Source organism: Centruroides vittatus, unplaced genomic scaffold (assembly GCF_030686945.1).
Source record: "Centruroides vittatus isolate TY-2023 unplaced genomic scaffold, ASM3068694v2 contig_976, whole genome shotgun sequence".
Lineage (NCBI taxonomy): Eukaryota > Metazoa > Arthropoda > Arachnida > Scorpiones > Buthidae > Centruroides > Centruroides vittatus.
This window is the reverse complement of record NW_027122649.1, coordinates 1,768,304-1,787,712: the sequence shown is the minus strand read 5'-3', so window position 1 is coordinate 1,787,712 and position 19,409 is coordinate 1,768,304. Positions and strand designations below refer to the sequence as shown.

The following is a 19,409-nucleotide window of genomic DNA, read 5'->3' as shown; positions in this document are numbered from 1 at the left end:
TTTTCTTGAATTATTGTTGCATGTTTAATGTTTTAAATTAAAATACTTATTTTCATAAATGAATGTACAATTAAAAATTTATATTTATTTATTACATTTTTAATATTATTACTTTATTAACATTTTATATTGATATCTTAAATTTTGAAATAGATGTTTATTGTTTATAACTTAGGATAAAATTTAAAAAAAGCTATTGTTTTCTTACTTTAACTTACGTATTAATTTAAATATTTGATTTAATGTATGTAGTTATTTGGCAATATAATATAATACGTTGTTTTCTGTTTAGATAGAGACTGGTCCACATTCATTGATTACAATTCTTCTATTTTAATGTTTTCAATAATTTGCTCGTCCTTCTTTCAATTCTAGTTCCATCAACTTTAGTTTTTCCCATTGAGCATCAGGAAAATGTACCTGAAAAATAGATTAAGTGTATCATTTCATATATTAAGACAGCGCATTTTGATTTAAACAGTTTATGCTATTACGTATTTAATTGGATGGAACTTATAAAATAATTATGCAATTGCAAACCATAACATAACTAGCATAATTAAAAATATCTTATAACATAGTAATACATATACGTTCTTACTAAAAATAGATGGATATGACTATCATAAAATATATACCTGTACAAATTATATATTTTATACATTATTTATAAATGTGTTTATAGAATATTAAATATATTCTACTGTGAGATGTATTTATAAAACAACTTAATTCCTGCACAATACACATCATATTTACTGTATATATTATTGTCATTTATTAAACTAAAATAATAATTTATTATAAGAGACTTATAGTAAATACTGTATAATTAAAATATATTTATTATTCATCAATCATTTCAATATCAACTTCTACTTCATATATTTTATATTCTAAATTACAAATCTATTGTAATTTACAATACTTTTTATTAAAATAAAGTAGATTTGTATAATTAAGGACTTTCATATCAGATATTGTATATCACATATTATAAATATTAAACTGTATCAATACTCATTAATTTATGTATACTGATTTTTATTTTCCCAGTTGTTATATATAACAGAGGGAAAGTACGGCGATCGGTCAAAAAATGACCCCTAGTTTTTTACATTTTTGACTTGAAACGTCGAGAAATGCAAAAAAATTCGGGGGTAATTTCTGTTTGTATGGATGTTAGTCTAGGTGTATATGTGTGACACGATTTTATTTACCTTCTTTGAAGGTTAATAACTCGTATTTTTTGTCGAAATTTTCTGAAATTTTGCAGAGAGATTTGTTTATGAGGGCGATTGGTGCTATTAAATTTTGGTGATTAAAGGTGGAGGAAGATAAAGGGTCAGACATATATTTCCAGTAGGGTCAGACTTAAATGCTAATAACAAGTAAAATTGTTATCGGCATTTACAATTTTTTTATAAAACCTAATCCCTACACTCAAAATTAAGTTTTTGGAATTTACAATAGTTAGGCCTAAATAATTAGTTAAAAATATAAAAAGCTTTTAATAAAATATGATAACTGATGGCGCCACCAAATATTGCCGGAAAAGTTAAGCAACTCGTTGCTGGATTTTTTTACTTAACATTCTACGTCACTAAACACTGCCTGGCATTCCGCCTATTTACAGTGTGGGTTGAAAGTAACTAAACATTGAGAAATTGCTCTAATTTCTATACTTCTAATCAAAAGATGATGAATAATATTTGACATATATCTTACTAAATGGAAATACGGATATGTAAGATACTTTAAATTCAATTTAGCCTGCGCCATGCACCAATGACACGTTTTCCTCAGATCGCAATATGGATAGGCGACCACTTCTCTGCGGTTGAAACCGAACCTGTGATCATTTCAGATTCGAATAACAATTCTTGATTGTTTCCGGTCGGGTTGTAGCATGACTTTCCTTCACGGTACATCACCATCACTGCACAACAACCACTGATTTTCACAACTCAGCGTGCAGCATTCTGTGCTCGCTCCTGAACAGAGAAGCGTCCGGCCATCTTTTTTGTCACTGCGTGTGCAGCTTTTCTCGGTCAATATTTACACTATCGATGCAGAAATTATAAACTCCCATTGATCTCTGTAAATGGAAACATAAATGTTGTTATAATTGCAATATTATTACAAAAATTACAGCGATTTCTCAATGCCTAGTTACTAAAAACCCACCCTGTATAACCAAGTCTGATCGACAGTCAAATCAAAAAATATAAAAATTGTTTGTCACAAATGGTTTGTATCTTGCCCCTTGAAATTACAATCATTCTACTATTTATAAATCTATTTAAACTTAAACTTTCTGACAAATTCTAAATTCTAACATGTTAAAGCAGTGGTTCCCAAAGTGAGCGCTTTCGTCCTCTGGTGGACTGTGAGTAAACTAGGGGCGAAAAGAATCAAGGGCGCTGGAGTCCGAGACTGACTGAGAGTCCTGACCGAAGAAAGTGACCATAAGAGATGGTTGGGGTCATTGACAACTTTTCCCTTTCCCTTTCCTTAAAATGTGTAAGATGAATCATTGCGTTTAATGGTTTCAGATATGAAGAGCAATGTACGGTAAGGACACAAAGTGTACGGTTTATAGAAAAGTTTTCGAATCTTAATGTATTTATATTGTATTGCTGCTCTTAGAATTTTAAAATTGATATAATCTCTATCTCTTGTTGGTATTGCATCAGCAATTGATCTAGGCAGAGATAATGTCTTAAGAAGTTTCCTTTCAGTGAGATGTGTTTTAAGATATTTTAAGTCTAGACTTAAAATAGAAATAGATAGAAATTTCATAGACTTAAAATATCTTAAAACACATCTCACTGAAAGGAAACTTCTTAAGACATTATCTCTGCCTAGATCAATTGCTGATGCAATACCAACAAGAGATAGAGATTATATCAATTTTAAAATTCTAAGAGCAGCAATACAATATAAATACATTAAGATTCGAAGACTAAAAAAGAACCTTACAAAAACTTAGCGTAAAGAAAGAATCGAGACATTTAGAAATCACCAGCTAGCAAATAGAACATAAACAGCGATATGAAGTAAACAAATATAAAAGATTAGTTAAGAAATTCCAATATCCAACCATAGACGAACTAACCGCATGGAAAGAGAACCTTATTCTGAATAAAACAAGAGTCGACATCCCAGCAAACATCAAAGAAATATTATATAAAGGACTAGATTTTAATGGTCCAAATAAATGGGATATTTTAGATATAATACCAAATTTACACAAATTATGTAATAATCTTCCAGAAACAGATTCAAGTATTATGAAAATGAAATTGAGTAATAGAATTAAAAAATATGCAACTAAAGAGGGAAGAAAATCAATAATTAAAGATAGGAACTACCTCCAGTATATAAATCAAATCAAAGCATTACATGATTTTTTAAGAGAAAATGAAATAGAGATCATAAAGGCTGATAAATCAAAACAAACTGTAATAGTTACCCAGGAATGGGTTAAAAATAAAAAACAAGAAATAACAAATAATACAAAATTTAGAAAACTTCCTATAAACCCTATTGAAGTTATATATTTGGAACTTAAAAGACGAATTATAAAATTAGAACAACTACATGAAATCAACAAAACTGAAAAGTGGTTTATTCTAAATGAAGGAAATGATCGTACACCAAAACTAAACATACAGCTCAAAACCCACAAAATAGGAGAAAAGGTTCGACCAATCGTAGATTTTAAGTATTCCAAGCTATACAATTTAGAGAAATTACTAAAGCTGCAGTTTAAGCAATATCAAAACTCACAATTCGCAATTAAAAATACAGATGAACTTACAGAAGAACTAAACCAAATCAGTATTGAAGAAGAGTCTAGGATAGCTAGCCTTGACGTTGTAGATATGTATCCGTCAATAACATGGGACTTAATAGAAGATAAACTAAAAAAATCTGGAAGTTAAAAATGAAATTATAAATTTAATAGAATTTACATACAGAAGCAACTACTTTGAATTCGATGGAGATTATTATACACAGACAAATGGAATAAGCATGGGATCAGTAATAGAACCAAAATTAGCGGAACTAATCATGATAGATATAGACAACAGAATTAGCAGCATACGGGGTGTAAAATTCTATAAAAGATACGTCGATGATATTCTATTAATATATAATGAAGCAGAAATGGCAATAGAAAAAATCAAAAAACTGATTAATAACATACACGAAGCAATAAAATTTAAAATAGAAGTGGAAGATAAAACCAGTCAAGAAATTAACTATTTGGATATCACAATAAAAAGATTAAAACAAAGATCAACAACTGCCGAATTATCGGGCTAGCAAATGGCTATAGTAATATTAATAATAATTAAAGTTAATTTGCTACTAGAGTTAGGCGCCATCTCTTGCTAAATTTAATAGCGGGCGATTCTTTTCTTCCAGTTAGGCCTAAATTTATTTAAATTATTTAATTAAAATTCTAATTATTAAATTTAGCAAGAGATGGCGCCTAACGTCTAACTCTAGTAGCAAATTAACTTTAATTATTAATATTACTATAGCCATTTGCTAGCCCGATAATTCGGCAGTTGTTGATCTTTATATGTAACGGGTTAGTTGTTGTGATATCACAATAAAAAGATTAAAACAGAGTTTGGAATTTAGAACATTCAAGAAGCCAAGTTCGGGAAACATAACAATAAAATATCAATCTAATATGCCATTACATATCAAATATAATACATTTAAAATGGAATATTCTATGATTAAACATAGAACAAGTCAAAAGATATATAGAGGCCTAAATAACGACTTGGCTGAATTAAAAAATAAATTTCTTTTAGCGGGCTATCCGCAACGACTACTAAATAAGTGGGAACTTAAATTAAATACTCCAAAAATACCACATAACAATAAACAAGCAAATAATGTGAAGTATACTGCTTTCCCATACATCAAAGGTCTATACGAGGGGTTCTCAAACTTTTTCGATCCACCGCCCCCTTTGTTCCATAAAGTTATACCCAACGCCCCCTAACCCATCAGTGACCCCAACTTTTGCCTTTGGTCACCGTTCATTACCCTGCTTCCAGCACCCCCCCTAGATTTACTCACCGCCCACAGGGGAGCGGTAACGCCCACTTTGAGAACCCCTGGTCTATACGAAGAAATCAACAACGAAATCAAAAAAATGGACTTTAAACTTGCGCCGTCATACCAAAAAATGTCTAATAGATTAAAACACTCAACCCATTGAAAAAACAACAAGCATCAACTGAAACTAAAAACGTAGTGTATAAAATCCCTTGTACTTGTAATAATAATAAATACTACATAGGAGAAACAAAAAGAAAGTTGTGAGTCAGATTAAAGGAACATATAGCTGACCTAAAATATCATAGAATAAATTCCGCCTTTCATGACCATTGTACTCTGAACGGTTGCAATATAGATAAAGATAATGTGGAAATCCTTCATAAAGAAAAAGAAACATATAGAAGAAAGTTTAAAGAAAGCATAGAGATCATAAAAAGTAGAAAATGTATAAATAAAAACTTTAGTATAAAAATAAATGAAAATTGGCTCGGCATATTATAAATAGAAATTAAGTAAAATATCTCTATGTAAAATAATAAGATAAAAAAATTAATGTCTTTTTAACATAAGTTTTGCCACAAGGTGGCCCATCTACCACATCACTATGTAAATGAACACAGTCATACGCATTAAAATTAGTAATATTAAAAAAAAGGTGTAAAATTAAATAAGAATTTGTTTGTACAATAGAATCTCTGGCTTCGATGTAAAAAGATTGACTAGGTATGTTGTAGACTTATGGAATTGTCATCGGAAATTGATTAAAACGCGATACTTAATGTATAATTCTCCATCAGATAACAAGAATTGATTAATGTATACAGAAGTTTTAAAACAGTTTTATGTTTACAAAGATCTGTGATTTGAAGGTATGTTTTATACAGCATAACCTTTTATTTATATATTTCAATTTGTAACCGTATACTTGTATTTTAGTTGGCTGAAGAGGGGCGTCAACAGCCCGAAACGTGTACAAGCACTTAATACGCGTATCAACTGAATAAAAATTAGTGATGAAATTTGCCATGTGTCCGAGTGAATACACTATATAGTTGGTGTTCAAGTTGCAGAATAAGTACCGGCACAGTTTCATAAATACTAGAAGATACAACTTATTATTACTAGATAGTTTATCTCGATAATAAATTTTTAAAATTTTTCAGATAGATTTTTAGATCTTACTCAAAGTTTAGTGGCCAAACAACGTACTAGTAAATAATCTATAAAAAGAATCAATATCATTTCAAAACATTTTGCTTAATTTCTAAAGCATTTCTTCAAAGAATAAACAATAGTTTAAAATATTCTTAGTTTTAAATGAGAATATTATATGATAATGAAAAATCATAAATGCATAAAAACTTGCAGTAAGTTTGATGCATTGTTTGAGACTGATTTGTGATAATCATTTGCGATATTATCTAATTATAAATTCGTTTACAATAAAGGGTTTGGGTGATTAATAATAGATGGCACAAACCTTTAAAAAATATTTATATAAATTAAGTTTAAGTTTAAAATAATAAAGGTATTAATTTGTGTATTTCCTTCGGAATTAGCACAAGGTTGCTGTTGAGAACAAATCATACTTTATCCACTGAGTGGATAAAGTAGGTTTATTGACACAAAAGGATATGCATTTCGGGCTTAATGCCCCTCTTCAGTTCTAAGATTATTATAGGGATCTCTGGAATAACTCAAATTGTTATGTAAAACGTGGGTGAAAGAAGTAAAATAGTAGAACTAAAAGAATTTTGTTTACACCGTATAAAAACATGGGCTGTAAAGTACGATATGATTCCGATAAAATGATTGAAATGTTATTTGATTAAAAACTAGAAGAATGCAAAACCATAAACCATTTCAATCATTTTATCGGAATCATATCGTACTTTACAGCCCATGTTTTTATACGGTGTAAACAAAATTCTTTTAGTTCTACTATTTTATTTTCTCACCCCACGTTTTACATAACAATTTGGGTTATTCCAGCGGTCACTATAATAATCTTAGGACTGAAGAGGGGCATTAAGCCCGAAATGCATATCCTTTTGTGTCACTAAACTTACTTTTTCCACTCAGTGCTCCTGTATGATTTGTTCTCAACAGCAACCTTGTGCTAATTCTGAAGGCAATACATGTAATTAAGAGAACAGCAAGCAGCCAAGTTGTATTCATTTGTATTGTAAGTTTATCCTGTCTCATTTTATATGTTAAAGACTGACGAAAAATGATAATAGTTTGCCGTTTGCTATATTAAAAATGTTGTTATTAATTATATTTATAAAAAAGAGTGTATATTAATGAAACTTAAATTTAAAATAATCATTTTTTATGTAAAAGTCTTTACTCATTCAATATTTTACAAGACAAAAATTTATCAATAAATATATTATGATAAATCAGCTAATTATTTGATAAAAAGAGTAGTAGTTATTAACGATAAAATTAACGAATTTTGTTAATACTGTAGTTTATATTAAATAATCCAAGAATTCAACAACAGAATTTAATACTAGACTGCAAACAGTTGAAGTATTTGTTAATTTATTGTTGTAATTATTATTTTACGACAGAATGATAAATTATTTTGTCATCAACGAATTTACTTCTATTGGAAATTAATCATCCAGAAATTCTTATAATCATTGAAGTTCACCATTCATTGACTTCTTTAGTAGAGTAATATGAAGATGGATTGTACTTGGGTGGCTTGACAGTTTTCCCAGATGTCTAATTGATTAAGGTATTTTATGGTCGAAAAGAGAGAGACTAAATCGCAAGGGATTCATTAACTTTACTTGCCCTTTTCTTTGGGATTTGTATAGGTGGACAATTGTATCGGTTACTTTTATCTTCTATCCTGTAGGTCTAAGTATCTCGAAACCTGGTTAATGCCTTAATAATGACATGTCAACTAGAAGGAGTATTAATAAATTTAGAAATAATTTTTGAAATTTTGTAAATCTACGTAAAAGAAAATGGATTATAACACTGTTTAGAAATTCAAAATTACTTTTAAAAGGTATTATTTCGGGATAATTAATATAAAAACAACTACTACTGATATTATTAAGCTTATCACTTAATTCGGTAAGATATTTTAATTGAACTTTTAAAACGATATTTAAATACATATTTACTTATTAAACTTAATAAAATTTTTATTAAAAAATAAGATTATAAAACGAAAAAATATCTTAATTTTGTAATTATTTCGCTGCTAACAATTTCGTATTTTAAAAATATTAAGCTATTTTCACTGAAAATAACTTAATTAAATTAAAATTAAAAGTAGAATTTATAAAAAAAATTATCCGAATATTTTAAATTTAACCCATAATGAACAAATAACTCGATCTTGATGTTCTAAGGAGGTACAATTAAAGTAGAAAATTAAATAAATTCAGCGGAAAGTATCAATAATAAATAGAAAATAACATAATATACAAAAATACCTGAATATAAAGAATTTTGTTATTAAATTTTTCAAATTTGAAGGACATAATAATTTTGTTTTATTGGTCCAAAACTCCTTTTTAGTAATTATCAAAATAAATAGATTTAGCGTTACTTGGAAGTTTCGGTAATTTTTTTTCTTTAATTTAAATTTTACTGGACACTCGGTTTTCAATTTGGTGAAATTATCACCCCTGAGAGCCTGAAGGTCTAAAGGAAAATTGAACTTAACTACAGTATTTGCAAATGAGAAAATGTCAAAATATAGATTTAAGTATTATTTAAAAAATAATCTTTATTTAATATAAAACTTAAAATTTTATCTATAAATATAATAATTTAATTTAGTTAGTTAAATGAGAAATGTCATATTTAAATACCATAAAATAACATTTTAAAGTAATATACTCGTAATTTATATGTTATATAAATTATATTTTTAAAAAAATTATAATTTTAAAAATGTTTATTATAATTCTATGTACAGTGCAAATACAGTACAATTAAAGTCCTAGAAACAGCTATAACTTATATGATTTTTATAAGTTAATTTATAACCTATAACTATTCATATGATTTTTTAGTGCTATGTTTTAGTGTATGAATGTCACTCTGTGATATTTGAAACGGAGCGTTAGCGAAACTTACAAAATTGCGTTCGATCTCAAAATTTGATCGATCGATTTTGATTAAACTTTGTCATTTTCTATTAATTGCGATGAGGAATCCAAAAATGTAATGAGGTCCGTTTAAATGTAAGTATAGGGATCTATGGCTTCGTTTTCAATATAGTCTACAGAGGATTAGAGTGACAATGTCCGTGCTCTCTGATAAGACTGATGAAATTTACGCGTAAGGGTCAAAAATAAAAACAGCATTGCGTGCGCCTGACGGAAAATATGCACAAAAATGAAAGAAACACAAGAACTATGGATATTGCTTTGTTCTTGGATCGCTTCTCTGCGTCGGCAGGTATGAGGTATGAGGGAAAGCCTCTTTTGTGGCGGAAACTGCAAAAGCGCTCGTTTGCGACCGTCAGCTACAAAGATCACCTCTTCTGTATCTAATTGCTTCTTTCTTTCCGGTCCGTCTCAATTCTATATGATATTTTAATCTTACGCATAATGAACAAATAACATGATCTTGGTTAACTGCGATGAGGAATCCACGATACGACAAAGTTGCGCGATGTCCTAGTTTTAACGGTTAATCTTCCCTTTTAAAAAGTAATTTAATTAATATTTATCAATTTTTTCGTTAATTTTGATTATTTACATCTCTTATAATTAAATAATTATTTTTCTTAATGTCAATTACTATTTAAGCAATTTATAAATGTTATGGTCATCTTAATTTTGTTTTAACGTTTAGTTTAAAATTTTAATTTAACGATCATTTAAATATTTAAACGTAGAAAAATAGTTTAAGTAGTTTGTTTAATTGATAATATAAATTATTTTAATTAAATGAATATAATTCGTATTTTAATGGTATAGAATTTCGAAAAGAAGACTAATTCAGGTAATTTTTATTAATAGTTAAAGGCATAAAAAAGAATAAATTATTAAAATTTAATAAGCTAATTGATTATAAATTGATCTAGTAATTTTTCTAATTTAAAATTTAAAAAATTATCTGAATTATATTTTTAAAACTGAATTACTTTATTATTCATAATTCTGCTTTTTGCCCTCATCTTAATACTATTTAACATATTCATTTTTACATAAAACAGTTGTAAAAAGCTCTAATATATTATTTACAATTGTTTTATGTAAAAAAGAAATATGTTAAATGAATTAATTCGATTGATTTGTTAATTGTTAAATTGTTGTTGATTTATCGATTTATTAAATTAAACTATAATTTGTGAACCAATTAGGATTATATTATGCACAACAAAGTAATTAAAGATATAGCATTTCACCAGGATTGTCAAATGGCTATAACAAATGATATGTTTAAAATCGTCATAACCACAAAGTAGGTTAAAAGAATTGAAAATAAAGAATCATAAAACTAAACCACAGAATTTAACGAAAGCAGATTTTGTTACGTTAAAAGTGCCATTTTAGAAATTGCTTACAATTGTCACGACGGCTTTTTACATTCAAAAGCATTTTAGTAAAATTACTCTTGGCAACATTAAAAATCACTTTCTGTGGGTGCTTCTAAGTAGCAGGCAACTAAGTAAGCTATAGTCCATTTCACGTAAAACATCTACATCAGTGATGCCTACGGCGATTTTACTTTCCAGGCTCTGGCGATCGGTCAAAAAATGACTCCCAAGAATTTTACATTTTTGGACTCACGGGACCTAGAAACGTCGAGAAATAATAATAATAAATCCGGGGTTTTTTCTGTGTGTATGGATGTTAATGTGTGTGGGGACATTGATTTTCTTCACCTTCTTTGAAGCTTAATAACTCCTGTGCTTTTTATCGAAAATTTCTGAAACTTTTCAGAGAGGTTTGCTGAAAATTAAGCTTTTTGCCATTTTATAATAATTAAAAATATAGTTTTTTTTTTTTTTTTTGAAGTTCCGTCGGATGTTAAAATTCTTTTTAAAAAAATTAAAAAAGACAGTCGTTCCGGAAAAAATTTCTTCTAGACGCTCACCATTTTTTATTCTTGTTCTAGAACAAACTTCTTAGATGACCAGACCTTCCTTTTTAGGCTACTTAGCCATTTAATGTTAAAACGTTCCTTAAAAACAAAATTAGTCCAATTAAAATTTTTAAAAATTCTTAAAAATTGGAAATGGGATCTTACGACGTCTTCTGGTTTACATCCATATCCTTTCGGGAGTTCGGGTCTTATATCCACTCGAAAAAAAGCGCTGGAAAATGTAGATTACACACAGTAAAAACACTATATACAGTGTTTTTTTCTTATTTAGTTTTTAATAATAAAATATCATAACAGACGGTGCAACATACGCAGTTTTAAATGTTGCTGGGAAAGTTAAGCAACTCGTTGCTGGATTTTTTTAAAGAAGATAAAGGACAAATCACAAATTGTTTCATAAAAAATAACAGGTTGAGTTTTTTTATACAGTTTATGCATTTTATTATTCATAAACTAATAAAAGTAGGGAAGTAAAAATTTCAAGAAAAATACGGACGTGATTTATGGACAGCCCCTTATTTTTAGTATACAAAATATAGTATAACTTAATAACTTTCGAATAGCGGACATCGTCGGCATCAAGAAGATTTTCCGCTATTTGGAGGTGTCTGTTATTAGGAGATACTGTACACAGGGGCGTAGCAATCGAAAATGACGCCTAGGGCACACATCAAAGTTGCGCCCTTCGCAAATTAGTTTAATATAAAAAACAGATACACTAAATAAAACAGGCTGTTTAGCCAACTTTCCTTTTCCCGCCAAAACTCTAACCTTTTATACCGATTGAAGTTAAGTTTGATTAACCAATCAGCACTACCTAGCTCTGTCGTAGGTCCGGCTATGGTCCGATGATCCGCGGCCAATCAGCGATCGTGGATTCAAAATTACTGGTCGTTTTCCAACCGACTTCTGCAGCGTCGACTAATTTGAAATAAAATAAAAAGAAACAAGAAAAGGCGGGAATCGTACGTCCAGACGATTCTATCCCGACACTGACAATTAGATAACAAATCAAGTAGCTTCAATAACGCTCGCTCGCTCGGGAGTATTTAAATCAGAATCACAAATCACACGTAAACAAAATAAACAACTTGCTCGTTCGAATTCGGCACAAGAAGTACCCCGAATTCAAACGAGCAAGTGCACCGCCTTCGCGCACCACTCATTCCCTCTCGCTCATTCGCGAAGCGCGTGAGTTGTTTGATATGAATTGATTTATTTTGATTTTTAAATTTAATAATTTGCGATTTTGCGCGTCCCCTTCGAAAGGCGCCCGAGGCACGTGCCCTACTTGCCCCATCCTAGCTACGCCACTGACTGTACATGCTGGTAGCTATACTGTATTTTAACGTGGTATATATACTTTATAATGAAGAATACCATGAATTACGAAAACATCAAATTTGCGTTAGGTATGTGATTATATCGAAAAGTATAAATAGAATATATAATTAAAATATATATACAGTGTTTTTTTTATTTTTATTTTCAGCTGTAAAAATCTCATTTTAATTGAATTCTAAATAGCAAACAGATATTTTAAATGAATATGCCAACCAGTAATCGAGTGAATAAAATCACTAAACTCTGGTAGTTGATAGTGGGCCTCGCCAATGAGCTAGCTAGCCACGTGGAGTTTTCCATATAAATAGGTGCCAGTTTCTCCAAAAATACCTCCTAGGAGGTATTCCCCCATTGGGAGATTGCCGTGTGTCGCGTTGTCGTGAACGAACAAAAACAACCTTCAAATAAAACATAAGCCTTGTTTAATTGTTAATTCATCAAAAACGATGTTGGTGAAATTAACGAAGAAGAAAAGTGAAACTTGTTAAGAACAGAAGGGTGAACGAAGGTCGGTTTAGGCGGTGAGAGTTCAAATGTCGATTAACGAAGGCGATTTGCTAGTCAATTCAAGCGGTGGAAAATGCATTCGGTATTCTTGCATCTATAACGTCATTTACGATCTAAGCGACTAATAAAAGTGATTTGTTTGGTTTGTAGTTATAAAGTAGGTATAATTTTATAAATATTTTTTTTTCTATAAACGATTTATTAAAAATTACATCTAAGCCATCACATTGTTGTTAAGATCATAAATGACGTCATAAATGTAAGAATGCCAATATCTTCCCGTAGTTTATAGTAACCGGCAGGGCCGGTTCTAGGGTTTTGAGCGCCCCGGACAAAACAAAATTTGGCGCCCTTTCATACAAGAATATACAAATTTACTGCAAATTAAAAAAAAGGCAAGAGAGGCAAAAAATCAAAATTACACAATAAAGAACTGTATAAAAAATTTATTTATTTAAAGCACGTGTCAGAGCCGGATTTTAGGCGATTGGAGCGATTGGTGCCAATCGGGCCCCGCGCTTGAAGGGGCCCTGCATCACATCAAAATTTATATATATTTAAAAATAGTACATGTTACAAAAATAAATATCTAGGTATATTGTTATGAAAAATGAAACAACATATTTCAATATGTAAATTAACTGTTAATTAATTTTGTTATTGTAAGTTTGAGGGGCCCCGCAAAAAAGAATTCAATCGGGCCTCGCAACTATTGGATCCGGTGCTGGCAAGTGTTGTTAATGCAAAGTTTACCGAAAGACAAAGTTATTTAACCTTAAGGCGTATGACAGGCGCCAGTATCACTTTGACTATTCATAATTTTGTTGATATTTGTAATTTATAAATTTGATCTCGTCCATTTTTTGAATAGATTGCTGTGATACGTGATACTGATTACAAATTATCTTTTCAAAATAAATAAAAATAAACTTTGTAGAGATTAAAAAGCATTCGTCTGCATCAATGTTGTGTGATAAAAGCCATAAAAATTTTTAGGTTTCATTATTTTAATTAGTAAATTTTTGTTTTTGTCTATTAATCTTTTTTTTTAGTTATTATGAATTCTGACTATACAAATAGTTTTCTTTGAATAATTGTAATATTATTTATATCTGTTGACAATAATAAAATAATTAGCGTTGTGACCTTTATTTGGTATTATTAAAGAAAAAACAATTTATTGCTTGCTAAAAAAATCGATGGCTCATGAAAAATGATCAATTTTGATTTATAAAATCTAAAAAAATAATGAATGTAAAAAAAATATTTTATTTTTATATCGGCGCCCCTCAAAATTTTGCGCCCCGGGCAGTCGCCCGGCTTGTCCACCCCTTTATCCGGCGCTGGTAACCGGCAAATCGCTTTCTTAACCTTTGAACTTTCACCTCATTAACGCTGTTGTAAGCGTTAATGAGGTGAAAGTTTTTGTGTATCTTGTCTACTTGGCCCTTGTTTATTAATAGGACTTATTATACTGCTGTAGTTTCTTTATTATCTAATATTAATTTTAACAATAACAGCGAAGTTTAATAACATTAATATGTATTGGTATGACCAGTGGCGAATTTAGCTCTTGAGAGGCCCCCGATGCAATTCAATTTTGAGGCCACCTCTAAATATTATTACTACCCCTACACCCTACAGTATGTATTCTACGCGCACGTTTTTTTACTCTGGTAGGCACTATACTGGTGGTCCAAAAAAGTGAAACTAGGGAAATAACACTGAAAATTAAACAATATAAAATTACAACTGCCTGGCTGTATTTAAAAGGTTATGAAAATTGAAACTTATTGGTACAGGAATTATTAAGTTTCAATAGGTAAAAATAATAATAAAATAAATTTTTTAATATTTTAAGAGCTGAATTTTGAGGCGCACCTGTGCAAAGATCTGCCACTTAGTATGGAAAGTGATGATTTACAACTTAACCAGATTAGTGTTGAGCATCAAACACAAGACCGTGTTATTTATTAAACACTTGGCACTTTTCCACTTTTAACCAGATTAGTGTTCTCTAACAGATTAAGAGTATTGTTCGGCTTTTTGCAACCTGCCCTACCCTATTTCTGTTTTCAATTAGTCTTTAAGCTTAGAATTCGTCATCTGAAAGAGTATTTGAACCGATTCTTTATTTTCGTTTTAAAATATAGTATAATCCCTATATTTTTTCCAAATTACTGTATTTTGATTTTAGGACTAGTAGAGTATTTTTGGGTATATTGATATAATTTATTACATGTAATTTTTTCCGCATGTAATATATCAATAAATCTCTAAAGTTTCGTTTGTAAATTGGAGTCAACTCCCGTGGACATTTCAGACTATTTCTTAGAAAGTCAGCTGAGTTTGAAAACCTATTATCTGGGTACTGATGATGTGTATGTTCCAATATAAAAGATATAGGCGTTGTCCATGGACAAAATATTTTGTTGATGCACGGATAATCGGGAGTTCGGTATATGTCAGTCCATATCTCCTCCCAAAGAAAGTTATAATTTACCGTTAAATATTTTAAATTCTAAATTAAATTAAACGCGCCCGTAGACTATAAAAAGGGGAGTTCACAAACTATAGAAAAGGGCATCGTACATACATTATGCAAGAAGATATCTGTATACAGATATATATAGATATCGCTTGATTAACACAGTTAATTAATCCTTCAATGCTACCGCCATAACAAAATTGTGTTAATCAAACACAGTGGTACTTCGGTACTCGACCGAACAATCACGACCCGCTAGAACAAAATTTCGATTAATAACAAATATTTTTATTTTCATTTTGTCATCAGTAAAAAAGTTTTCTGTGATAAAAATGAGTAACTAGTTTAAAAATAAAATGAAACTTTAGAGCACCTTTGAGGATTAAGAAAAGGACAACCCGCGACAAAGGGAGCTAGCTGCACGTGCCCGTAGTTTCCAATGTACGGGCCCCCTGATTACGAACGTAGTTTTAGTAAAAAAAAGCTATAAATAATAATATACTGTATTGTAATTATGTATAATAATTTAATTCACTCATTTGTATTATAAAAATAAATATAATTTAATATACGGGGTTGTCCATAAATGACGCCCATACTGGAAAGGAATGGGGGGTTAAGCCAAGTCGAACAAAGAGTGGGGTTGAGCGTCGTTTATTTCATTAAATTTTATACAGTTTATGCATTGTATTATATTTATTTCAGAATTTCTTGTATTGTTTCGTTTCTATTTATGGTATCTATCATTCATAAAGTGATAAAGGTTTTAAGGAGGGTCGAGTTTTGTTGGACGTTAGAAGAGGGGAGGGAATTACGAAACTTTGACAAACTGGAACGAGCGGGGGGAATAAAAATTTGAAGTAAAAGGCGGTCGTAATTTATGGACAGTCCCTAACAGCGTGTTCGATGTCATGTAATTACTTTCTAGTCGGCTCGCGCAAGAGAAATAGTGAGTGACTGTATACATGAGCGCAACACCCTACACCAGGCCTGGCCAACCCGCGGCCCGTCACGTTAAATTGTGTGGCCCGCTAAGCAATATTATATATCTATTAAAACTTTTGTTTCCCGTTATGTGTATACCAAAACAATTAAATAAATGAAAATTTCCATGTGTCATTGTTATAATGCGCAAGTGCGAGTACAAACTCTTGGTATAACAATAAAATCTTATTCATATTGTATTTGTTTTACCTTTTTAAAAACATGTTTGCCTAAATTGTGGCCCACCGTAATGTTACGCGTGATCAAACAATTTGGGTTGGCCAGGCCTGCCCTACACCCTACACCAAGGGTGGGCAACCTTTTTTATAACATGGCCAGAATAAATTTTACGTTTCTTCCGCGGGCCGTAGTAGTTAATTGACGTCTTCTTGTGACCTGTAATTTTTTAGTCTGCAAATATGAAATAAATAAAAAAAATTAATTACTATTGATACATTTATTTCTCTTATCGTTTTCGAAAAATTACAAAGAATTGGAAAAATAACTATTAATTAGTTAGTTATTTTTCCAATTTAATAATCTATTAAAGTTCTCGCGGGCCGGATAGAAACTTTTCGCGGGCCGTAGCTGGCCCGCGGGCCGGGGGTTGCCCACCGTTGCCCTACACCCTACAGTGTGTATTCTACGCGCACGTTTTTTACTCTGGTAGGCACTATACTGGCGGTCCAAAAAAGTGAGACATAGGGAAATAACATTGAAAATTAACCAATATAAAATTACAACTGCTTGGCTGTATTTAAAAAGTTCAGATTGTATTAATTATGAAAATTGAAACTTATTGGTACAAGAATTATTAAGTTTCAATTGGTAGAAGTGTTAAAAGCAAAACAAAAAAAAGAAACAGAAAAAAAATCTAGTAATCCATGGATATAAAAAATAATTTATTTTTAAATTTACTACTGATTACCACTCGCGAAACGTGTCATAGCTGGCATTATTCATTTGTCAATTTAATTTAGGGAATACTGCTAAATTATTAGTTAATTTTACTATGAAAAAAAGATATTTAAATAAAATAAATTTTTTTTAAATTTTGAGAGCTGAATTTTGAAGCCTCCCTTGATTTATGAGGCCTCAGGCACGTCTTGAGAGGATATCTCTCACGACCTAAACAAATGTTTAGCTAATTAGAGAAGGAGAAAGATAACGAGAGATTTGCAGCTGCTGCACCTAAGTAGGGCAAATTATCCATAAAAAAATCCTTTCGGGTAGCGCTCATTTGGGCAGACCAAACGTATGATAAGCTGTATTATTATTTTATTATTGTCTTATTATCTTAATGTTATAATCCTATATAGTACAAGTATTTATCACCATAAGGGTCGATACACACAACAGTGACGTGCCGGCACAGTGCAGTAAGCATCGATAAATATCACACAGCCAATCAGAATTTCATGTATGACACTTATATGATTGACAGAATACAGATTATTTGTCGTAGATGAAACTCTGATTGGCTATGGTATTTATCGATGTTTATGCACCAAACGGTCACTGTGCCGGCACGCCACTGTTGTGTGTAAATCGACCTTAATTGCCCCCAACATGGAAAAATCGCCCCCGTTGAGAAACACTGATCTATACCAGGGGTGGCCAACTTTTGTGCACATAAGATCTACTTTTTATCGTAAATATGTGTCGCGATCGACTTGTTATAGGCATAGTCTAAGTGGGGAGGGGGAGTGTGAAATACATACTATGTTTATACACTGTTTCAGTACGAAGTGCACTCACTGCTTATGAGTCGAGTCATAACTGCATGCATACAGTTGCGTTCGGTTACAAATATAATACATTAAGTCAAGACATCGCTAGCGATCGACCAAAATTGGCTTGGCGATCGACCGGTCGATCGCGATCGACTTGTTAGCCACTCCTGATCTATACTAATATAAAGAGGTGTTTTAGTTGTAGCAGGTAATCTCCGAAACTACTCATCCGATTTCAAAAATTATTTCACCAATATTTAGAATGGACCTTCAGGATGGACATAGGCTGTATATTATTCCGTTAAACATTCGTATAAATTAAAAAAAAATATAATCTAAGATTAAGGCTTTTATGTCCAAAAGATGGCGCTAACTCCGCGAGTACGACGACCTAAGTTTGCTTTTCTGTGAGGATGAACTAAAGCAGATCATCTTCTATCTATCTATATAAACTAGTTAAGTAACGCTATATGAGCGTGTAGTCGGAACGAAGCTGTTCGCACCTTTATTTTCTAGATTATGAGGGAAAAAAGAAACAGAATCATTCGTTCTCAACAATATATTTGATTTCTATTGGATCATTTAAAAGTACAAATATAAGGTCAGAATAAGCCATTAATTAATTGCTATGCCAACGTCTCACGAAATTCTGCCTATCACTACGGTCCTTGAACTTACAGATTGACTCGTAGCGATCTTTATTGTAACTGTTTAAAAATACTGAGTCAGTTATTTTTTTCACTCGACTCAATGTAACATAGGTAAGACTGATAGCTGTCTCTTTTTTCTCTATATCTATTTTGATTTTTGGAAGAGTTATCCTTGTCATTTATGCATAGTCACATATGCTATATTTTTATGCATAGTCATGTCGAGTATGCTAAGGTAAGGGGAAACTGTCTACTAGATCGCAATATATTTTCATCGTTTGAAGAGCGTGTTATGGGATTATTGGAAACAGATTACCATAGATGAAAGGTCCCTGATAGCTATCGAATTCCACTAAAATAAACAGAGGAAGAGCTGGAGGGCGAGCATTAAGAACATATATAATGTAGCGTATAGTTCCTAATGAACCATTGACGAGACCTCCTTGCACCCATAAGTTGACTCTCAGCATGATTCTGGCATTAACTGAGATATTCAAATACTTGGAGAAACCAAAAGCTGAGTCATCT

The 19,409-nt window shown here is 30.9% G+C and overlaps 1 protein-coding gene across 1 annotated transcript; it reads left to right on the top strand.

The window, feature by feature from the left end:
* Positions 1–2,567: 2,567 nt before the first annotated feature.
* On the top strand, positions 2,568–4,332 carry LOC136985758 (uncharacterized). The gene is made up of 3 exons (XM_067283106.1): positions 2,568–2,574; positions 3,109–3,889; positions 3,984–4,332. The coding sequence occupies exons 1-3, from the start codon at positions 2,568–2,570 to the stop codon at positions 4,330–4,332; spliced, it is 1,137 nt and encodes a 378-aa protein (XP_067139207.1).
* The last annotated feature ends 15,077 nt before the right edge of the window (positions 4,333–19,409 follow it).

Excerpts from the sequence above, each read along its gene's own strand:
- LOC136985758 (XM_067283106.1), top strand. Across the intron at positions 3,890-3,983 it reads AGCCTTGACGTTGTAGATAT|AAGCAACTACTTTGAATTCG; the intron begins GTATCCGTCAAT and ends ATTTACATACAG.